This window comes from Nycticebus coucang, chromosome 8, assembly GCF_027406575.1.
Source record: "Nycticebus coucang isolate mNycCou1 chromosome 8, mNycCou1.pri, whole genome shotgun sequence".
NCBI classification, from domain to species: Eukaryota; Metazoa; Chordata; class Mammalia; order Primates; family Lorisidae; genus Nycticebus; species Nycticebus coucang.
The window spans coordinates 64942573-64967769 of NC_069787.1; the positions used below are offsets into that span (position 1 = coordinate 64942573).

Sequence of the window (25197 nt, forward strand, 5' to 3'; positions counted from 1 at the left end):
CACAGGTGCCGCCTGAGTTTTTAATTTTTTTTTAACAAAAGGAACAGATGATCTTGGTATAAAATTCAAAGAGCACAGAAGGATATAAAGTATAGAGCAAAAGCCTACCCATATCTCGACTTCAAGCTCTAAACCTCCGGTAGTAACACATTTTCACGTGTAAACTTTGAGAAGTGGTCTAACTATCAGTGACTTTATATGAGGCATGGGCAGGAAAAATAATACAGGTTGAAGATTCCACCGATTTTCACATCAGATCATTTTTAAAAAGAATAGTCATATAAAACCACACAGCCAGAAAATACATTGTGAGACATCTCTGAAGTTACTCTACTCATTCTGGTTATTAATCAGTGAGGGGTTGCTAAATCTGAGATGTCTAAACCCTGAAGGCTCACAGAGATGGAAAAGTGCTTCTGATTAGGTAATATACCCCAAATCATTCTCTACCTCCATCCCCCAAACACATTACTTGTGAATTACAGCTACAGTACACAGTCCAGTAGAACTTTGTGTGATGATGAAAATAGTCCTTATCTATACATGTATATGGTGAATACGGTAGCCTTTAGCCACGTGTGGCTCTTAAGCACCACTGCAACTCAGAAACTGAACTTCAATTGGTTAAATTTAAATAGCCTGACGAGGCCAGTGGTTGCCACATTAGAGAGTACAGGTCTCATGTTCAAATACATCCTATGTGGGCATGTGGGACACAGAAGAGGGACCAGGCTACACTACATCCATTTGTTTGTTTATTGTTTTATCATCATCTATAGAAAGTATAAAGATGGCTCACAGAAGAATTATGATAAAAGTCTCTATATTGATTTTCAATCAAACTGTAGCTTTATCATCACCTTACAAGTTGCTGAATGAACATGACAAACAGTCTTTGGTCCATAATAATCATCATGAGGCCATGAACACTAACAGTGGCTGACCGGCTTCCGTGAGATTTTCACGTGAAACCAGTCTCAGCATATTCTAGTTCTGAACACAAAGTCAGACTCACAGGCTAGACGTGGACTTCTCCAGGGCAGTGGCTGGGTCTTGCTAATAGCTGTACTCTTAATGCCTAGTGAAAATCAGCCCGAGGAATAGATACCAATATGGATTGACAAACGCTGAGCTTATTTTCTTTTTAATTTGTAAAAAGAGCTATAAGTTCAGGCTCTGGAATCATGTGGGATAGAATTTGCTTCCAATATTTATATGAGTTTTGGTTTCTTTGCACCTCAATGTCCTCAGTTATAATCTGCCCTAGTAAAGTGTTATATTAAATGCATTTACTGTTTTAAAGATAAGTCTTTGTACTCTGGTGTACCTAAGAAATTTTAATCTATCTTCTCTTTCTCCTTAATATTTTTGCTTTTGTTATGGCAAGATTTAAAAAATTTCTAAGCATTATGAAATTTAAAAGTATGTCCTTTGACAACTATCTTCTTTGTATATTAAAACTTAGTGAGGGATAGAGTAAACTGTTTAGGACTAGAAAAATTAGAATGAGTTCAGTGAAAATTATCAAATGTTACCACTCCAAGTCATTACCAGCAAAACCTTCCCAAATTAGTAATGAGCTTTAACTATAAAACATTCCCAAGGTTTTTTTCTTTCAATTATATAGAGCAGTGGTTCTTAACCTTCCCAATGCCCTGACCCTTTAATACAGTTCCTGTGGGTCGTAACCCACAGGATGATACAGAGAAAACTTCTAAAATTAGCTACACAAAGCCTTAACTAATAGAATGTTGGTGGGGGGGGGGATTTCTTTAAAAGAAAAAGACAAAACATCTTTTTTATTACCTGTGTCTACAACATACAACACAGGGGGCTTCCAGATCTCCTAAAAAAGATTATGTCTTCTTAAGGTATTTAAAGCATTCTTAGACTGTTTTGTGAATCTTGCTAATCAGCTCAGAGAAGATACTTCTCTTTCCAAATTCTAAAAATATCAAAGCAGGAATTCTTATGTTCAATACTTATGTTTTGGAATGTTATGGAACATAAATCAATTAATTGCAACTTCAAGATATTATACATCATTGAAAAATAAAAAGGGAAAGCAAGTGAAACAATACATTTGACCTCTGAAAAATGCCAGAAGCATCTGTGGCCATACTAATAATCCTGCCATAATATTTGATCTTTAAAAGGGGTCATATAGCCTCTTAATGCCATTGAAGACAGGCATACAGAGAGAGAGAGAGAAGGGGGTTTGAAATCGATCCCAGAGGAGGTCAATTGCCTTGTCCAGGTTCACACAGAAAAGTTATCTAGATATCTAGGGATAAAAATTAGATTTCATCACTTCTAGTCCATTCTATTAGCCTATAATGAAGGTAGTCTTTGATGGAAATTATATTCCCAAATTTGCTTGTGATCAGTTGTTTTCAAATAAGAATGCATTTTCTAAGGCTGAAAGAAAAACATGTTTTGAAAGGTCATTGGGTTTCCAAGAGTGACCTATAGATGCATGACTTGGGGTTACAAACCCTAGTTTATGTATAGGATATGTTTCCAAGGGGGGAAACACTTAAAATGGTTATGTGGATGTCAGGGAAACATGTCCATATTCTGTAGCCTGGCTACTTGAGATCAAAATTGTCCTTCACCGCTGGTGTGCATCTTACAAGGGTATATGTGAAACTTGGTAAACGGTCTGTGAAGCTAGTGAAAGATGCCCCATGATTATATCAAAGTACACAGCTATGATTTAATAAAAAAAAAAAACAACAACAACAAAATTGTCCTTCAAACCTCATTTGCTGAAAAACACAACCCAATCTTACAGTGGCTTTAGAAGAAAGAAGCAGCAATTTTTGAGGTGTACCAGAAGAGTAGGGGTAAATGTAGGGGGCACTGGAGTTCTAAAGATGAGGCAGTGATGTGGTCTTCCTCAGTGTAGACCAAAAAACAAAAAAAAAAAAAAAAGGAGAATTTAGAAAACAATAATTTAAAGAACTAAACAATGCAGTCTGCTTCCCACTTGCACCATGAGTTAGCAACTCTAAATAACATCAATTAGTTAGTCTAAAAAAATTTTTTTAGTCTATGTTCTGAACAAGTAACATGGTTACTATTGATATTTAATGGATATTAAATTAGCACATTTTTATTACTTATCCTATAATAGACATCACGTGCATTCCACACACACAGGAACTCAGTTACAAGTTTTTGTTTCATGAGTAAGTTCTTAACAGTTCCACAGGCTTTGAGCTCATGAGGGGCACGGTGCAAGCATTCAAGCCCTGTGGTATAATATCCTAAATGTAAATAGTAGATTATAAATCAACAATGAGAGCACATTGACTATAAAGGTGACAAAACAGAATTTGAGTTAATTCATTTCTGTCTTTCCATGTGACCAGTAGCCACTTTTAATGTTTAAAACAGTGAAATTGGGTGCAAGCCATAAAGTATAATGGTTTTGTTTGGTAAGCTCCAGTTGCCCAAATTGGTAACTGGGTAAGAGACTGATTTGGTATCCAGTGCCTCCCCCTTCCTTTTTTTCCTCTTTCTTTTTCCTACTCTCCTGAGCTACTTCTTTCACCTGCCTATAAAACCACTTGCCCTCACATCCTTGTGTCAGAATCTGCTTCTGAGGGAAACCAAACTAAAACACACCACAATAATCCTATGATAAATGCTGTTAATGTTGCACCAATGCCTGGCACGGGAGGGTAGGCATATCTGAGCCTCTTTTCTTTCTCTGTATCAGACCCTAACGAAAAGTCACAGAGGAAGCTGGTGTACAAGCATTGGTTTGGGTACAGATAGCATTGCAATCTCATTCATCTACATCTAGACAAAATCCCAAACAAGAGAAGTCTCCCAACGCTCTTCCGTTACAAATAACACAGCTGAATCTGGAGATAAAAATGGTGGAGGAAGGAGCCAGACAGCATCTGCCTGTGTGATCTCTCCTTCCTGTGACACGGAGGGCTCGTGCAAAAGTGTAGGGAGAGCTCTAAAATGGGCATTAGGTCCTGGGCTCTGGCGTGGGTGCTTTCCAAAATGAAAAAAAGATCTCTGATGCAGCAAGGGAAAAACAAAGGTAAGGAAAGCCAACAAGTGCTTGAAAGCAAGGGGAGCTGCTGAAGTCTGCAGAGGGGCGATCATTCAGAAGGAACACTCCCACAAGGGGACTCAAGTAAGGGGTGACAGCTGCGTTCACCTCCTGAACCTCTCAGATAATACTGTTAAAGTAATTATCAGCTCTGCCTGCAAAACACTGTGAAGGTATTTTCTTTTTCTTTTCCCCAAAATGATAGCACACCAGACCTGGATATAATCATCAGAATGCCTGTGTATAGTGCTTGGAGAAATAACATTTTTTAAGCTGGAGGGGTAATTTTGACAAACAAAACAGAGATAAGGACTACAAAATAAATATGAAAAATGTTAACCTGATAGGAAGCAATCAAATAAGTGATTTCTCCTTTGCTTCCTCCAGTAAGAATTCAAAAAGGACCCCCAAATTCTTGATAAATAAACTGAAGCCTCATAGGGAGTGGTTTGTTTATTTGTCAAAATTGATCCCCTCTTAAAGTGTTTTTCTGTCACTATGTGAAATAATCAAGAATTCTTGAGCAATAAACATCCTTCTGATGATGTTTATATTCTTCCAAGTATCTCAGATCCAGAAAGAAATATGTTTCAGAGACTAAATACAGTAATGGCAAACATCTATAGGGTCCATTCTGAGTTAGGTGCAGATGTGATACTGTGCTTCTCAGCTCCTGAACTCATGAACACTCCTTGGCTACAGCTAACGTTGCGCGCAGGACCAAGATATGTGCCGAAGGATTTGCTCTCTATCTGCAATTACTCCTTAGAGTCTTGAAGTCAATGCTTGAATATTACAAGTACAGCACAATGATTGGTCAATGACTCAACATACAGCTACAATATTAACTCAGGGTATGGTTCATAAATGATTCTTCTATTATAGTTGCTGACAGAGTCCTGGCAATGAACCCAGTCTTCAGAGAAAGGCTTATGGTTTTGTGTGTGTCTCTGTGTGTGTGTGTGTGTGTGTGTGTGTGTGTAAAGAGAGAGGAGAGAGAGGTATACACACACACACATACACACACAACAGCTGGATGGAACCGGAATATATTGGTATATTAAGAGAACATTTTGTCCTGGCTTATCAGTATTACAGTATTTTTCCTTTCTGCTCTTAAAATTTAGTATTTAAGTCAGAGAAACCTGGGTTTAAATCATGGTTCTATTACTTAATTGCTCATGTTCCCTGCCTACTCTGAGCCTCAAACAATGAAACGAATAACCTCTTTACCTTGCTGGGAAGTTGTTGGGAGAGTAAATAAAGTATCATATTTAGAGATCACAGTTCCATGGTAGCACATAATCAACACTTTAAGTTTCACTGTTCAGGTCACATAGATTTAGGCTAAATCACATTATTTGCCATAACAATTATAATTTTACAACAATATTACGAAACTGCAATTTTAGAAAACTTCATTTAGATGCAAACGTATAGAAATAAGCTAAAAAACGTAGAAATCGTATAAATGCAAAATATGTTTCAGGCTTATTTTTTGCTCTATCTCCACATAGTTAATAACACACACAAACACACATACACGTACATACACACCAGGGCCTGCAAGCCCTGGAAACCACTCTTTGCCCCCATATAAATGACGCTTTGCTTGTCATTTTTATTTTGTAATGGTTGATTAATTCCTTGTAATAATTGCCAGTTTTCCTCTACCCCCTTTGTCCCCTGCTGTAAAAGATCTCATCTATTCAGAGGAAGATAATTGCAGAGCTGTTGAGACAGAAAAGAAATCACTGCATCTCACCACTGTTGTGTGCCTCCAGCTGTGAGGCAGAGTTGACAGCAACCTTGCATAGAGAACAGTAAAGGAGCCGTTTCGCCTTTTCTTCCTCCGTCTCCGTGGAAGGACACGAGCTGTTGCCAGTGGCGGTCGTAGGGCTTTTCTCCACTTTACAGGTGATCTCAGTTGTCATAACACTGCTTTTGCGGATTTCCACAGTTGTTGATATTGCTGGTGTTCCTGCAGTACTGTCTGCATTCAAAATAGCATAGGAAGGGGGTGGGGAGGATAATGGTATTATCTTTCTCTATTTGGAAATGTATCACTAATATTACTACTTGCATTCCACTAATAAAGAGAACAGCAACTAGCAATTGCTGTTTATTAACTAGGCATCAGTCATCTCATAGGAAAATTTACATAGGTGATCATATTCATTTCATATATTGGAAGAAAACACTCAGATGATTTTTCAAAATATAAATACAAATATCAAAAATTGTATGGGGTAAATAAATGCAACCACAAAATTCTTATGTTAACATATGTCCTCAGTAAAATCATATTTACTTTATTGCATTCTGGATAGGTGTATTTTCACATGGATGGCTTTTTAAAAATTAATAGAAGATAAATGCTTTTAAGATATTATTGTTTTTCTTTACTATGTGTCTTTCTATTTTCCTTTTTCTTTGATTTCTTTACTTTAAAATAGGTATAGATCTTTTTGTAGATGCTTATCCCCCCTAAAAATATGGAACCCTAATGCCTTAAATGCTTTGTCCAGATCAACAGTTCAGAAAATCACAGTCCTATTTATAAAGAGTTATAATTCAATACCAGGTACAAAAATCATCTATATCATAAAAGCAGGAATTCTAGCTTAGCATATTTATTATATGTTTAGCCTGCACCAAGCTGTATGGCAGGAGTTAGTGGCACACGTACTCAAATATCAATAGTCACTATTCCCAGGGAATTCATAAAAGGGTCACGCCATGTTGTTGTCACGTCGTTTTAAAAGTTTAACAGCCATGAAAGTGTTGATGTACTGTAACACGACAACGCCCTGGCTCCAAGTCTTATTCTAAATCTGGAAAGATCAGGCTCCAAAGTAAATCTACTCTGTCCTAAGTGTACTTGGGTACACACAGCGCTCTTCCCAAATATGCCAGTCACCATGATGTTAGCAGTGTTTACTGTATCCAATAATGAATACAAATGAGCTCCACAATAATATCCTGCCTAGATTATACTACTTTTCTTGGCCTTCCAGCTGGTTCTTAACCTATCCAAGCTATTCCCAGGCTGCCCTGGCAGCTACAGCTGCTTTTAGAACTCTTATTCCTCATGCTGCTGCGGTCACTACTTAATGCCACACAAAAAGTCCATGATAAAGGGAAAGGGCAGCATAGAAAGGGACAGTGGTTTCCTGCAAGGAAGACTTGTCTGGACGGATGCTTGCTTCTTGTTACCTCTACTATCAAGAGTTGGTGGCAGCCACAGAGCTACAGGATGCCTTTGTCCTGGACGTCACCTTTGATCTGGGCATATGTGTGAGCTTGTTTACTGCTACTTTTCTAACTATGGCATCAGAAACACTAGTCAAGAAGGGACATGGACTCTATTAAGGGCTCTTGTACAAGAGAATCATCTAGATCTTGTTTCCTTTGCCTGACACTTCACACACTTTCAATCACTCATTTGGTTGCTAAGATCATCAAGTAAGTCTTTTTTCATATCATAGAGAAAATTCCCCAATCACATTATTAACAAAACTTATACTGTACATCAGTATCTCATGGCTAGAGGAAAATAAATTAAAAATGACTCTAACACCAAATTTTGCTACTAGGATACATTGACACTTAAAGGCCCAGTTCTTGATTAGCTTTTCCTTCCCTGCTGAGGTTCCATTATTAAAGAGTAACAACCAGAAAATATGTCTGAGAACCCAGAACTGGCATAAAGCATGACATCTTTAAGATGGTGTCACAGCTGTTCATTATCCCCAATAAGGGACAAATGATTGTTTGAAATTACGTGTATATGTACGTATGAATAGTACCTATGAATACATAACAACTGACCAATTTGCCAAATGTTTCATATGCTTAAAAACAATTTGTATACTTATAAAATAATTCCATTTAATGTTCACAAGAAAACTTAAAAATGAGAAAATTCCAAGGAAATTTCCCAAGATCATACAAGTAGTATACAGTGAGCCAGAGTAAAGCATTCAATAGAACCAGAAAATCACAGATTTAAATATATACATGATATATATATTTAAATATAATTATACCTATCTGTATACAAATTTAAATATAATTATATATGATCTCCTATACGTACATATATACATACATGTACATACACCCCTGCACAATCATATACGTACACATGTGTACATAGAGAGAGAGAAAGAGAGAAAGGCAGGGAGAGAGGGAGAGAAGATACTCTTGCCCACCACAGTGATTCTCACATCAAGTCATAAGCACCAGTGGGATAAAACCTCCAAATTGTTCTTATGATCAGCTCTATGGCAAGTGACAACCATAAATAGAAATATTATATTTAAACTTAGTGTGGCCATGCTGAAGCCAGATAATAAATATCTTGGGTATTTATTTCATTGAAATCTACCACAGCAAAGATTTCCCTAGTAATGCCCTACTTCTAACCACGGTTCCTTTGGGTTGACTTGTTTATTTTATATCTTGATCTGAAAATGGAACATAGCATAGATCACTGTCATCCAAAGCTAACTTTTCTATTTATAGCGAAATTTGTAAACACAAGCATAGAATAAACAAAACCCAGAATCTTTCAGTCCTGTGACAGCTACATTAGTGACTCTTCCGACTCCAGAGGATAATGCACATCTATACCAAAGACACCATAGGGCTTGGTGAAGTATTAACATTTCTTAAGGCGATTCCTTGAATGGGAAAGGCTTAGGGGAATTACTACCAAAACTCTTAACTTCTGGCACTTTTACTTTGTGGCATACTTTTGAGCACATAGCTGAGCACAGATGTGTTATTTTCTAAGCTTGAGTGTATTTGAAAGAAATACAAAGTTATATTTTTCCCTTTAAATTTAAAACATAGATCTTGACTCCATAAGGTAGGATTACTATGAATTTATAATAAGACATGGGGTTTTTACTCATCTTTCTTTTATCAATGATAAAGGACCCTTTTGTTAAACCAAGAGAGCAAACTTAATATACTTTGTTCAATAAGGTATAATGGGTTAGGCCTTATTCAAAGAATATCAAGTGTTCTAACCATTGTGTATAAAATTACATATATGCAATAAATTTTATTTACATGCTACATTACATAACTGATTATAAATAATTCTTCTCTACTCACTAAAAGGGAATCTTGAATTATCATGTTAACAACAAACACTCTTGATATAATGTGATAAGAATTACTTCCTTGGGCGGCGCCTGTGGCTCAAGGAGTAGGGTGCCGGTCCCATATGCCGGAGGTGGCGGGTTCAAACCTAGCCCCGGCCAAAAAAAAAAAAAAGAATTACTTCCTCTTCAAAATATACGCCCCCAGTCTGTGATTAAACAATGAAACCAACCTAAGTAAAGAACACTGCATGCAATTCCCATCCAGTACTCTCTAAAACTAGGGAGGCCACCAAAAGAAAGCAAGGCTGAGAAAGTGTCCCAATCTCTTACAGAAGAGGGTAAGGAGACATAAAGACTAAATGTAACTTAGGATCCTGGATGAGATCCTGGGGCACAAGAAAATAACATTAAGGAAAAACTGTATGGGCGTTAGTCAGTAATAATGAATCCATATTTATGACAAATTGACCACAGTAACACGAGATGTTAACAATGAGGGAAACTCGAGGCAGAGTATAGGGGGACTCCGTTACGTTCTTATAAATCTAAAACGCCTCTAAAATTAAAGTTTATTACATTAAGTAAAATGGAATTACAACTAGTTAATAAATAGTGCATCACTATGGTTACTTTGCAGAATCTTAGTCAGAAAGAACCTTTCTTGATTTTTAGATAGGAAGTTTCAGTAAATTTCTCCAGATGACCTTGTGCTCTGAGGTAGAAACTATGACTTGATGTTGTTTGTCCCATTTTCACCTCTAGTGCTTGTTATCTTACCTGCAATGCCTCACGCACTCAAACTTCATTCCATTAACATTTATTAAGCAGCTAATTTGTGTGAAGTTCTATGCTAAGCTGCTGGGGATAAGAAGTCCAATAAACATAGATTATCTACTTAGTGGCAAAATGCTTTATCAGATTTCCTATAATGATATTGAATAATTGTTATCATTATACACTTAATCCTTAATCTATGTTGTTCATTCCTGCATCCTTGTACTTAGACTTGATGTGAAGTAGACACAATAAATATTCAAAGGAAGGAATGAGTAATAATAACTAATCATTATGGATGTATTTTTACAGCATTTACAGGTATTAACTCATACAATCCTCATGGAAACCTAAGCGGTGCATATTTTTATCACCATCTTTGTAAAGATACTGAGTTGTGAGCAATTTGGGAGCTTTCCCCATGCCTTAGCGCCCACCAATATAGCAACGATTTGAACTCAGGCAGCCAAGTTCAATGGCATATGCATTCCATTTATTTTTTTATTGCTAAAATTTAGACATTTTAGTAAGGGAATTTGAATTAGTCATGATTTATTATGCATTCCAAAATATAACATCTTAAACATTAGACTTTAAAAGAGACTAAACACAACCTGAGCTAGAGTCAATCATGAATGTGCAGTCATACATTATGCTAAAGAATTAAGTTGCTCAAATCCACTTAACAGGAGAGAAAAAAAAGAAAATCCACAGGTCTGAGGGAACTTCTCATGCAAAATAATAAGAATAAACCACAGGCCTTCACTGCACTTTTTTTTTTTTTTTTTTAAGGATGAGAAGGATCTAAGGATGAGAAGTAGAATGATTCATTTCCTTAGTGATTCCCAAAGGCTGATGCAGATTTCTTTGCACTATTAGCCAATGACTCTAGAAATAATATATGTGACAAATTGTTGAAAATAATGGGTGCAATTCAGTGGAAAGAAATGGTTAGATGGTTTGGGCTTGCATTTTTGTACCATTTTTCTGCCAGCGCCATGTAGCAAATATTCATTATTGCAGCTGTCACTATTTGGCTTTGACATTGAGAGTGATTGCTAATACTTTGTGGAATGGTGCTTTAGTGGAGAAGGAAAGGAAACATGTCAATATTCAGAGTGCCCCATTGGTGACCTTCATCTTGTATAAAAACATGGTAAATACTTCTTTAAAAATCCACAAAGCATAAGAAAGAATTCTAGAAAATATAAACAAGCCAAGTTACATGGTCTGGGTAAGAAATTTACTTCTTTAGTTACAGACATCATAACTGCAGGAGGAAATCTATAGGTGAATTAGTTAAATTTCCTCCCAGATAACAGAGGTTAATGTTATGACTTAAAGATGCTCATCATGTTTTCTTGTAGACTGAAGACTCAGAATTAAATCCAATTTATTTTTTTCTTCCCCGTGTGAATTGAAGTCTCATTTAGGCATGCTAGCAAATGAGTAAAACAGCTGCTTCCTCTTACATATGCTGACATTCTGAAGTATAAAAATGTGCTTTGTGACAAAAAAAAAAAACAAACCCACAAATCTTTAGAGTTTATTATTGGTGATTGCTTTTTTTTGTTGTTGTTGTTGCAGTTTGGCCGGTGCCGGGTTCAAACCCCACCCTAAGGACATGGAGCCGGCGCCCTACTCACTGAGCCACAGGTGATTGCTTTATAAATCAATTCTATTTCACTCAACCAGCATTTATTGAGCACAGTGTCACACTCTGTGTCCCAGGTAGGAACAGCCTCTTCAATGGGCTCTTCTTTGTACTGCAGAGAGGTCCACAGATCACGAGCCACGGAAACAAAAGTTCCTTTGTTTTTAGTTTGCAGTTAAGCAAATGGAAATTATGGAAGAGGAAGTAAGAGCTGAAGTGGGTTCCCAAAGGCCAGAATACTGTGGCTGAGAATTCACAAGTGTGTGTGTGTGTGTGTGTGTATGTGTGCATACGCATGTGTGTGCTTATGGGTGTATGTGTGTGTTTTTCACGAGGCTACGTGTGTGTTTTAATATTAAGTGTATTTGTGTGTGTGTGTGTGTGTGCACGCGTGCGTGTGCATGCCCCGCGCAGAGGTCAGAGGAGTTCACAGCTTCTCTCTGGAAGTCAGAGAAAGAGCAGCTGCTTTTATACAAAATTCACCGCTTCAAATCACCAAAACATGTGTCTAAGCAGAAAAGGACCCTCAAAACATTCTTTCCCTACCTTCTTTTAGGGTACTATGGTTATAGAAAGGCATTCCAACTGCCTGGAACTCCTGAGTCCACCTAATGAGGTGGGCGGAAATCAAGGGCCCCCTTCACCTGCAGCCACCTGGCTTGGGGGGACCCAGTCACAAGCCAGAAGTCCTGGCTGTGGGCACAGCTGCAGATCTGTTTTCTCATAAGGTAGATCTCAGAGCCAACTCAGGTGGGGAGATAGGTTCTTTAGTCTCTAGGTCACAGGGGCAATCTGTGGGCAGCAAGCTATGGGGCTGCTGGGTGAGTCTTGATAAAAAAAAAAAAAAGTATATGTACGGCATATACTTTCTATTTGAACTCACGTCCCAGCCCTAAAAATTTTGGGGATATATTTGATGGAACTCCTCCATGTGTCAGATCTTGCCCTGTATGACTTGTACATGAAAGAGTAATAGGGCTCGAATGAGATACGGGAGAAAAGGTGACAACAACTTCACTCTGAGGAACATGAGCAGTGGCAGGAAGTGACCAGAAAACAGGAAAAACAGTTGTAATTCAATCTCTACTTTTGTTACATTTCTAACGGTCTGTGATTTAGAAGTTCTGTTCAAAAAGCGATCCCATGTACTTTTTATCAGTGACAAGTTCTGTCGCTGATTATCATGTTTTCCTGCAGATGGGTTCACTGTCTTTTCCCCTGGATTTAAGTCTCAGTGACATTTGCCATAAAACTTTTGATGTTGTAAGGGATCAGGTGAGTATTTATGTCTAGCTTTACACCATTTGAACTAGGTGTCCCCATACCTTGTGTATATTCTCTTGCAGAAAAAAAGAAAGAGATTTAAAAACTCAGTAAAAAAAATCTGAAACTGCAACTTTTGAGATTTTTTTCAAAGCTTCCTAATTTATGGTCTATTTCAAGGAATTATATCAAGAGTAGATTCATACAAAGAAATAATGGTTATCTCTTGAATTCACTTTATGTTGTATATATCACATGCAGATTAGAACATAAATTATTTCAATAAAATTTTATTAGAGACAGAGCCTATTAAAAAAAAAGTTTCAACTTTTGGATTTCCCACTCAAGGCCAGGGACCAAGTACTTTCATAGAAACTAGCCTTCCTTCCTTACTTCCTTTCTCTCTCTCTCTGTTTCCTTCTTTCTTTCTTTCTCTCTCTTTCTTTTTTTCTCTTTTCTTTTTTTCTTTTTTTTTTTTTGAGAAAGGGTCTCACTCTGTTGCCCAGGCTAGAGTGCTGTGGAATCATAGCTCACAGCAAAATCAGAGATGGGGGTCTTGCTCTAGCTCCAGCTCTAGGTTGGTCTTGAACTCCTGAGCTCAAGCAATCTACCTGTATCAGCCTCCTAGGCTGTGAGGGTTACAGGTGTGAGCCAATGCACCTGATTGAAACTGGCTATTTTCTAAAAGGATTTGAGAGGCAAATGTTAGATAACTTTCATTTCATAGCATTATTTATTCAAAATTTAGGCTGTTGGCAATCACTGATTCAAATTTTGGGGTAAATACACTAGAGAATCACTGTTGCCAGGTTAGACTATATTTGTAGAAGGAGATGGTGATCAGGACCAGGTCAAAGATGATTTGGTCAGACAACTAACAGAGGAGATAATAACCTGCAGAAAGAGCAGGAGGACCAGGCCAAGCAGCAGAGGAACAGCAGAGCCTCTGGCCACACAGTCTCAGCAAGTATTGCCCAGGCCCCTGGGTGTTAGGCAGGCTCCAAGAGCTGGCAACCCAAAGCTGAGATCTACTTCACATCTATAAACCCTGTATCTCTGAAATGTCTTGACCTTGAAATGGACCTGTCTAGTTTGAACTGGGATTTCAGCAAGTATAAGCCGGCGTACTCTATCTAGGTAGTGCCCTTCCTCACTCCAGGAAAAAGAAAGTAACAGGAAAAGGCAGAAGATAAAGATATTTAAATGAGTGAAGTGGGCAAACTGGCAATGACAATGTTAGGGACACGTCCACTTTTGCCAGATGCTTTGATTATCACTTAGGTAAAAGACAAAATCTTTTATGAAAAATTTCCAAATTTTAAATGTTAGCACCTGTGGGAGGAAAGGAGGGAGGGAGGAAAGGAGAGAGAGAGAGAGAGAGAGAGAGATAGATAGTATTAAAATCCTGTATAGGTTGAAATCTTCTATGCACTCTATGTATGGTCTGTAAGTTTTGAATGGCAGTCTAGGGGCACCGTGCCTGTGCTCTCCAATACTGCTTATTTCCACAATGGTTGAGACTGATCAGTTGGCTTGACTTGGGAACTCCTTCAGAATACCATGTTTCTATTTTAAGAAGGGATAAACTGGTTAGAGTTAGTATCATCTATTTATTTTTTGCCCCTTTCTTTTCTTTAGAATTCATAAATAAGGAATTCACTCTAGGGCAGAAGCCTTGGCATGTCTTTTCAGCCTGACAATATCCCAAGGATGTTCTTAGCTGATAACAGTCACCTCAACAATCTATAATCAATGCCTCCTCATGTCAGAACCTTAGTTTCTAAAAGTCAATGAAGATTATACTCCTCACTCCTATAATGTACAATATAGGCCATAACACAACTAGAACAATGTCTGCTAGAGAACTGGTCATTGATAAATATAGATGCTGCTGTCATCAAATTGGCTCTGCTAGGCATTTTCTTTTTCTTTCAAAAGTTGGGGTTATATTCCTGTAATATGCTAGAGTGAAAATTGGCACAACAATATAAATAACACATTTTTGGCCTCCACACTACATTTTCATCCTTAACCATTTTCCCCTTATACTTTTTTTAATATAAATAATGTTTCTTTCACTCTATGCTTCCTTAGCTCTCACAACATCCAACTTCACAAATGCAGGATTATACTGTTACTGTCTGCTGCTTACTGTGAACTTTGGTATGCATCAGAATCATGTGAAGGGTTTGACAAAACACAAACCACCCAGTCCTAACACTGGAGTTCCTGACTCAGCAGGTACAGAATGGGGCCTAAATATCTGTGTTTTTAACAATTCCCCAGGTGCTGCTGCTGCTTTTGCATTTGCTGGTCTCAGACCCCACTTTGATCCACCACTGACAAATCTGCCAATTAATTTCAGGTTTAAGTTAACTGGTCTCAGCTCCAAAGCTAAATGTCTCTTAAACAGCAAGTCATGACTGTAAGAAAAAGGAAATGAGAGACTGAGTGAGCAGTCTCCCTTGTTGCCTGTGACCAAGGGAGTTCCTGGGATATGACACTTTCAGTGCTAAAATAAGAAAGCCTCAGGCGAAGCAGGACAAGATAGTCACCTGGAGAGAATTTGGAAAAAACTAGGGAATAATTACATAAAAATATTTTAGGTACTAAATGAACATTAATATCGACAGGTACACTTTTTAAGATATATATGATCATAAATGAAGAAGGACAGAGACACATTGAAATATTTGAAGCAGAGAAAAATAATGATGGGAGCCTTAAAGGGACCTTCTATTCAGCGGTTAAAGTGGAGTTCCTTTTGTAAGAATAGATTTTTCTCCCCCTACTTAGACTCTGTATATTTCAAGGGAATTAATTTCCTATTTTGCACATGGATGTTAATATAAAGCACAGTTCATCCTCTCCAAGTATAAATTAATCCAAAATAAATCAATCTAAAACTAGTTAATCAGAAGGTGATGTTGTCAGGCCTTGGGCTAGCTAATTAGGTCTGGTCACTGTACAATTGATAAGCACCAAAACAAATGGGTGGGAAGAACAAAGACAAAATCAATTTCATTCCAAATCTATTCCAAGTGATTTGGAGACCACTAGATCAGGACGCTGCCTTTTCAGGCTTGTAATAAGGATTTCTTTTTTCTTCTTAGGAAGGCACAAGGAAAAAAAATCTTTCAAAATCTATGAATGGTAGTTCCCCAGTTCCAAGAACTTTCAGGGGAAAAAAAGTACTGCATGCAGCAGATACTTTCCATTCCATTAATGAGAACAACTGTGTACTGGAACCGGGACTGGGAATCTGGCAAGAAACTAAGGCTTGGTTTTTCAGTGATTGGCCTTTGGTAGTTTATCTGTTTAACATACATAACAACGTCCTTCTTTCTTCTCCCAGGTGCTTTCAATTAAAGGTAAAAGTTTGCCTGTGTCATTAATTCCTAATCCCAGTGAGAACAGCACCATCACAAAGTCTCAAAGTTGCAGATGCTGGCGTGGATGTGGAGAAAAGGGAACACTTTTACACTGTCACGGTCTATGGCGCACCTCTGGGTTTGAAATACAATTATAAGAGTAATTTTGCCTAACAACTATAATCTGTGTAACCTAATTCTTTGTACCTTCAATGAGTCCCAAACAATAAAAAATAAATTAATATGGGCGGCGCCTGTGGCTCAGTCGGTAAGGCGCGGGCCCCATATACCAAGGGTGGCGGGTTCAAACCCGGCCCCGACTGAACTGCAACCAAAAAATAGCCGGGCGTTGTGGTGGGCGCCTGTAGTCCCAGCTACTCGGGAGGCTGAGGCAAGAGAATCGCTTAAGCCCAGGAGTTGGAGGTTGCTGTGAGCTGTGTGATGCCACGGCACTCTACCGAGGGCCATAAAGTAAGACTCTGTCTCTACAAAAAAAAAAACAAAAAAAACAAAATAAATAAATTAATTAATAAACAAAGAATTATGACATGGTAAACCATAAATCTTGAAAGCTTTTGCTAATTGAAATTGAATGTGAAGTGAAGCCGTGCTTGACTTCTGACTAGTAATGTAGGACACATACAGCTTTAAGGATGTGAAGATAATTATTCCAAGTCATTTAGGATAAAAAATCTTTGGTCTAAAACCCTGTTAGGCAGCCCATATAATAAAAATGAAGTAATAATTGTCAGATCTTCAGGGAGCTTTTGTACCATAGAGCTGTCTTGAAGATAAGAAAACAATCTCTCATAATGGAGAGCCCAATGTGGAGGGGTTCATTCCCCCATCTGGTCTCGGGCATGTTATTCTATGCACAAGAGATACTTAGCAATTTTCATTATAATGTGAGTGTTTCATCAATTATGCAGAAAACGTCTTAATCACCTGAAAGATAACGTGATGTAACTGACGTGCACCTGCCACAATCCATTGCTCAGACATCTATATTTAAGGACATTTAAAAATATTTCAGGGGACTAGGAAAGAAGCTTCTAGGGAGTAAGTTCCTTGGAAAAATTATGGGACATGGTTAAAAAAGATGAGTGAAATACAGAAAGATAAACCATCTTTAAAAAATAGAAAAAAAATCTTTTTTAATTTTTTTATTTTTTATTAAATCATAGCTGTGTAGATTAATGCAATCATGGGGCACCATGCACTATAATTTGAAATGTTTTCATCAAACTAGTTAACATAGCCTTCATGGCCTTTTCTTAGTTATTGTGTTAAAACATTTATATTCTACATTTACTATGTTTCACATGTACCCTTGTAAGATGCACCATAGGTGTGGTCCCACCAATTACGCTCCCTCCACCCATCCTCCCTTCTCCCCTCCCTTACCCTTTTCCCCATATTCTTAGGTTATAATTGGGTTATAGCTTTCATATGAAAGGTATAAATTAGTTTCATAGTAGGGCTGAGTATTTTGATACTTTTTCTTCCATTCTTGAGATACTTTGCTAAGAAGAGTATGTTCCAGCTCCATCCATGTAAACATGAAAGAGGTAAAGTCTCCATCTTTCTTTAAGGCTGCATAATATTCCATGGTGTACATATACCACAATTCATGAATCCATTCGTGAAAAAATGTTTTTTACTAAAAATTTTTCAATAACTGCCAAATATTCCATTTCAATGGTAAGCTGAACAGTGACAAGACTCAAAGTACCAATCATTTCACTACAAACAGCAATTTATTATTATTTTTCTCTCTGAATGGAAGAGAGAAAGGGGAGGTCATTATATGATACAAGTATTTCTTGATAAATTGATAATTTCTGTCACAGTAGTTGTTTTCATGTTGAATTAATATATTTCATCCAATGTAATTTTCAAGAGGTAGAAGATACATAAAAATTAGGGGAAATGTACAAATTAATATGGAATGGGAGGAATCAGAATTTTACTAATTATTTGCAAAAATGTTGGCCATGGAAAGATTGACAAAGATCCTTGAAAACTAATAAAATTCTTCAACAAATCCAAGAGACCTATTTCCAAGATGGCAAGATTCTCTTTTTATCAATAGAAACTATATAAACCAGATTTTCATGGAATTCCAGATATAAAGTTATCGCTCCTAAGAAGCTGTCACATGGTTTTAGAAATTGCAAAGGACAGCAGACTGTCTCTTGAACTAATATTTTACACAGCATGTATTAGTATTATTTTTTTTATTGTTGTGGATTCATTGAGGGTACAATAAACCAGATTACACTGATTGCATTTGTTAGGCAAAGTCCCTCTTACAATCGTGTCTTACCTCCAAAAGGTGTGGCACACACCAAGGCCCCACTCCCTCCCTCCTTCCCACTCTCTTGCAGACACAGCATGTATTCTTTTCACCTCTTTTTTGGAGACAGAGTCTCCTTATGTCACCCTCGGTAGAGTGCTGTGGCGTTACAGCTTACAGCAACTTCAAACTCTTGGGCTTAAGTGATTCTCTTGCCTCAGCCTCCCAGATAGCTGGGACTACAAGTGCCCACCACAATGCCCAGCTATTTTTTGTTGTTGCTGTTGTAGTTGTCATTGTTGTTTAGCTGGCCTGGGTGTATGTGGCCGGCATTCATTGTAATTGTATTACCATTTCACTAAAGCGCTAATTGGAACATTTTTAAAAGTCAATCTCTCTTTTTTCCCCTAAATTATACAGAATAACCATTCTGATTTTTCCCTAGGCCTCATTTAAAAACTGTTTATTCTGGAATTAAACAGCTGAAAATCCAGTTACTACTTTTGAATATATATTTAAGAAAAAGGGACTTCTTGGTTAGTTTGATCAACGAATATTTAATTCAATACTTTAAGCTAAATGTACTTTTAGGGTAGGGCTGTGTTAATAAAGTATTCTGTTTGAGAATTAATTTCACAATAAATTTGTATTATCTCTGAAATGTATTAGCTGTTCTGATTCTGTAGAATGCTAAATATTTTTATAGCTCCAAAAATATATATATATCAGAAATGTAGTCCCATGTGACATGACCTCTCTAAGGATGCTGGCATTTCTATTCCATTTCACTAGTTGGGATCTTATTTCATGAGTCAAATCAAAACACTATATTAGAGTTCATTTGCTATAAATAGAAGTTCTGTGAGTTCACCATTAACTTAGACAAAATAATGTCAAAAATATAACAATTATCCAAGCTTTAGAATACAGTCATTGTTTTATTTAGAATACATATTTGTAGAGCTGTTATTTGTCAATATTTCTATGACTTTTAACAAAAGCTCAATTGTGAAAATTAAAAGCTAGCACCTAGATTGGGTAAACTATTTTGCTTTTATACATCACTTTTGATAAAAAAGATTAATTTTATTGATATAGAAGATGTGTGTGTATCTTGTTATCTATAAACCTTTCTAAAGCAAAGTAGGTTCGTTTGAAGATGTTTCTCTAGCGAGGAAAATGTTTAACCATAAACATGTGACTGGTTTTGCTCATGCCCTTTCTGGCAGGCTCCTCTTGCTTGGGAAGGAAGCCAGGCCAGGAACGTTGCAGTCCAGCACCGAATGTGTTGAGTCAGATGTCTGAGTGGACAGGAAGTGTGTGAAGCCCAGTACTTGGAAGGTTGTTGCCAAGCAGCCAAGATCACAGCCAGGACACAACAGCCAATTTACAGGGCTGAGGAAAGAAGTCAGAGCCAGAAGGCAAGCTGGGTGACAAGATACAAGTCCCGGGGTACTTGAGGACAAAGTTGAAGGCTTAACACTATGTCAGGCCAACAATGTCGCGACCTTAACAGGTTTTGTTTTAGCATGAAGGCCTTACCTCTTGAATAGCACTGTCATGGTTTGATTGAGCAGGGTACCTATGGTCACTATTTGCAGCTCCCAGAGAAGAGAAAAAGAGGTGAAGAAAAGGATGGTTAGCTGTGGGTTTAGAGACTTTGTGCTTTATGCCCTGGACCATGTTAGGAAACTGTGCCCAGGCATCTAGGGCCCAAGCTCCTTTCTTTCCACTTCCTTTGCTCAACTTGCCTACTTCCTACCTCAACACAAATAAAATAACTGAATGAATGAATGAAAACATAAATGGAATGACACATGTAAGTATGTATTTTTGTCTTTGAGCTTTCAATTTGCTCCTATAAGTTACTGCTCATTAAGAACATTCCAGAGAGAGCAAATTAAAAACTTTTTCAATTTCCTTGAGGGAAAAAAAAAAAAATCAATCGAGGCTTGGGCAGGTAGGGCTAATGGAGTTCAGCTGTACTATGGATTCAGTAAAGTCATCTTTTCCCAAAGGTAATCAAAATAAAAAATCCATACTTAGAGTTAAGTTTTATAAATTACAGTGATTTTTACTAAAATTGAAGCCCTCAAATGAACTCAACCAGATAGTTCAAGTGCATAGACAATTGCAAGTGTTGGAGAAATTCATGAAGAATGCTTGGACATTCTAACATATTTTGCTTAACAGAACTTTCTTTTTATGCTACATGTAGTATATATACTTTTTAGCATTGCAAAGACATAATTTCAGGAGTCATTTGCTTTTAGGTAACACACTATCAAAATTCCATAGTGACTTAACCTTCAAAATACAATTCTAATGCCAGTAACAGTCTCCTTTCTGTTTGACATGTCAGTCTGGGTAAATAAATGTTTCCTCAGCATGGAAGGGTAATTAACTCAAGTTGAATATATCTGAATGAGATAGTAATTGTTCGTATTTGCTCATTAACTATTTTTTTCAGATAAGGCAGAACTGGAAAGGGAAGACCCAGAGAGATATGGCATATTTGCCCTCTTAAATTACAGATTTATAGGCAGAGAACTTTCTTGAGCTTTTCTCAAATGATATTTTTATCAGTCAGTCCAGATGGATCAATATGTTGAACCAATCTATAGTGCTTGGATGAAATTATTCTCTTTCAATCTTTGAAGATCTCATCATCACAGATATTCCATTTCTACTGAAGGACATATCTTGTCAAGATTTCTGAGATGCTAATCAAAAGGTGCCACCCAATAGGATTTTTAGGATTTTGAGGTGAATATTCCTGAAATGCATAAATAAAATATAAATGCCAGAGAAATCTACCACCAAATTTGCAAGATGCATGTTGTACAAGATACTGAAAATGATAGATTATGCATCATTCAAAATGAGGTAAAGACTGCTTCTTCAAGTACTTATCAATCTCATTTATTTTTGCTATTTTAAGATTTAATGATATAAAGTGTCACTTCCCCTTTACTCCAACAACCTACATGTCTAGTGTTATAGGTCTTTATTATAAATATCATTATTTTTGCATATTGTACATGTATTGTTACATATTGTATACCCGAGCTAATTAAAAATACATGTCTACATAGAAACTTGTATGTAAATGTTCATAGCAGCACTATTCATAATTGGAAAAGGCAGTAAAAACCCAAGGGCCTGCCAATAGATGAATGAATGAATAAAAGATGATGTATCCATGAACAGAATGTTACTTAGCCGGATAACGAAATGAAGTACTGACACATTAGGACATGGATGAAACCTGAAAGCATTATGCTAAGTGACAACTGTCAGTCACAAAATACCATATATTACATGAGTTCATTTATATAAAATGTCCAGAATAGAAAAATCTATGCAGACAAAAACTTGGTTAGTGGTTGCCAGGAAATGAGAGAAAGGGGGAATTAGGAGATGCAGGGTTTCTTTCCATGGTACTGGGAATGTTCTAGGAGTAATGATGTGCAACATTGTGAATATGCCAAAAATTTCCTGAATGTATACTTTAAGATGGATAAAATAGTGCGTTTTATGTTAGATGTAAATTTATATCCTTGCAATGGCCAAAGGCCCTGTGTGACCTGCAGTTATCCATTATCTGATTTTATCCCTGTCTACTCTTCCTTTGATTCCTTGTGTAACAACACACTGCATCGCTGGCCTTCTTGCTCTGCAAGCACTCCAAGCACACCTCCACCTTGGAAATGCTGAGTTTGCTGTTCCACCTGTCTGGAATGATTTTCCCCAGATAGCCAGATTATTTATCCCTTCAACATCTTCAAGTGTTACTACCTTCTTGATGGATAAAACTGTATCTTTCTACTATCACTGTAATTTCTCTTTCTCTTTCTTGCCTCTTTTTATCCATACCATTTCCGACATTATATGATATACAACAATCTGAGAATTATTTATTGTTGGTTTCCTCCAGTGGAATGTAAACTCTGTATAAAGGGTGTTTTTTCTTTCTTTTTTTCCCCCCTCTTGTTGTTGTTCTCTGTTGATCTTTAGTATCTAGAATGGTTCTGTGAACATGATAAATTCCAAAACCTTATTTGTTGAATGAATGAGCCAAACAACCTAGGGAACAGGTTGATGCATGGGGGAACAAACAGTAGAAGGCGGCAGAGAAAGACATGTGATGTAACCATGTGGTTTAAGAAAATTTTTTTAAATGAAAAATTTTGACACATAATTTCCAAAGTCTTTCCCACCTCTAAACCCGTATGATGTTCTGAAAAACAGGCGTTGATTAAAAAAAAAAAAACCCTCAGCTGTAGGATCCACAGGGATTTTAAAGAAGTGATTAATAAGTTAATTTAACAATTATATACAAATAATTCTTCACTAGCTCTTCTGTTTCCAGAGGCCAACAGCTAAATTAGATTGGGTAAATGTGGCAAATTATTTTCTTATCTTTCCAAAATGGAAAGCACAATAAACAATATGTCCTTGAATGGATGAAAGGAGAAATAAGATGTGTTACACCCTGTAATGGAATATTATTCTGCCCCAAAGACCAATAAAGTCATGATAAAAGCCACATCATGAATGGACCTTGAAAATGTTATGCTAAATATATAAAAGTAACAAGTCACAAAATACTAGGGATTCTGCTTATGTAAGATATGCAGTGTGGCAAATCTCCAGAGACAGAGCAGTTGCCAAGGGAGAAGGAGTTCACAGGTAATGCAAAGTGAATGTAATGCGTATGATGTATCTTTGAGAGGGTCTAGAATTGATTGTGGTGATGATATCCCAACTCTGAATATACTATAATCCAGCTGACTGTAAACTTTAAATGAGTGAATTGTATGGTATGTAAATTATATCTCAATAAAGCTGTTATTTAAAAAAAAAAAAAGTAAGAAGCTATGCCTATTCCTCTTAAGCCCTAGCTCCTTTACTTCTGATCTACTATGAAGGAACACAACCAAATGCTGACTTCTGTCACCTGGGAGGATAGCAGGGGAGTGCGGGTTATATGAAATCACACGTTGGTACAGTGGTGGATCACAGAAAGGGAGGGCAGGCAGAACCACTGTGCTATTTATGCCTTCAGGCTGCTCTGTTAGGAGTGTGTTTCTTACAAACCAATACATGCAAATGGGGTGGTGGCTATCAAGTGTCTCAAGTGAAAAGGATCCTCCTAAAATAGAATTGTAATCACTCTACTAAAAGCCTTGCAGAACAGAATCCAAAATTCTCTGTATAGTATATCAGTCTGGCCCTTGAAATCTCTCTAGCTTCAATTCTAGCTCTGCACCCACACACTACCTTTCAGTCCTTTCAAACTATCCTACTTGTCCTAAATGCCCAGCTTCTTGCTAATTTTGTTTGTACCTTTTTGCCAAGGCTCAGCATGAAAATCACAGTAGAAACTGTGTAACTTCTTTTTTAAATGCTCATAACCTCTTATCTGTATTCCTAGTTTGTTAACAATCATGTTATTATAATTATTTTTTAAGTGAACAATCCATCTTCTAGATTGTGAGTCTTGTTGGGCAATATCTGTGAATGATTGAAAGTAGAATTGTATTTATCTCTGCCTAATCTCTCTGCTCTAAAGAGAAGGAGGGAAGAGTGGAGTTAAATATAATAGAACTTCCATACCCATGACCACCTTTCTATACTGACTACCTCCTTAAGTTGACCTAATTTTCATAGACTGGACATGCAGCATGTGTACTCAGTAGAAGACTAACCTCGATATATTGACCACCTCTGCAAATTATATCTTGACTACTTGGACTGTGACACACAGTATTAATTTATCCTCTATAACTTGACTAGTTGATCTGGCTCTACACCAAGGAGTAGAAGGTTTGGGCTTTGCCCTTTACTTGTATTATATATATTTTTTCCTTATTATATGTTCTTTTGTCATGTTTTATTATTACATGTTGAATTAGGACCATGGTTCTGATGTTTATCATATATTTTGGAAGACTTTTTTTAATGTCAAAGACTGGTCTGAATTGTAGATGCACCCTAAATTACTGAAAAATTTTACACTTAATCAAGACATGATGGCCCAAAAGAAAGAACTCAAAGAGCTGACATTAACGGAAAAGGTCACTCTTCTGCATTTTCTGGAAAGCAGCAATCAAAGAAAGATGGCAGAATATTTTACTGCTAGCAAGACCACAGTTACCAACACCCCAAAATATCAACATGAGGACTTGGAGAGATTTGGGAAGGAAAGTGGAGACCTACAGCAGAAAAGAAGGAAAACTTCCTTTGATGAAGTCAATGAAACCATATGAAGCTAGTTCAAAAGCTGAGAGCAGTTAATGCCTGAATCTCTGGGCAGATGATCCAAGAATTTGCTAAAAAATTTGCACCGGAATTAAAGGTGGCAGATTTCCAAGCATCAAGTGGTTGGCTCCAGAAATTTAAGCTGCGACACAGAATCTCCCGGAATGTCTTGTGTGGTGAATCCAATAAAGTTCCAGTAACCAGGCTATCCAACCATCTTTCTTTTCTGCTGTACTTTGGAAGAATAAGAGTTGATTTGGGCCATACATTAAATACACAAACAACAATGATGGTTGATGAGCAAAAAAAAAAGGAGGAGAGGGTCCGTGCATACTTTTCTCAATATTGGACACCACAGATAAGCACTTCAGGCCTCAAATAATCTGCAT

The 25197-nt window shown here is 37.1% G+C and overlaps 1 protein-coding gene across 4 annotated transcripts in view; it reads right to left on the minus strand.

The window, feature by feature from the left end:
• The window catches only part of ZNF385D (zinc finger protein 385D), a 333680-nt gene that overhangs the window by 12019 nt on the left and 296464 nt on the right, over positions 1-25197 (minus strand). For 3 of the 4 annotated variants that reach the window (XM_053600532.1, XM_053600533.1, XM_053600531.1), the window contains one exon: positions 5838-6065. The exons of the other annotated variant lie outside the window; for it this stretch is intronic. In XM_053600532.1, coding sequence (XP_053456507.1) covers positions 5838-6065 — 228 coding nt within the window. The remainder of the gene's footprint in view (positions 1-5837; positions 6066-25197) is intronic. 4 annotated transcript variants of the gene reach the window in all.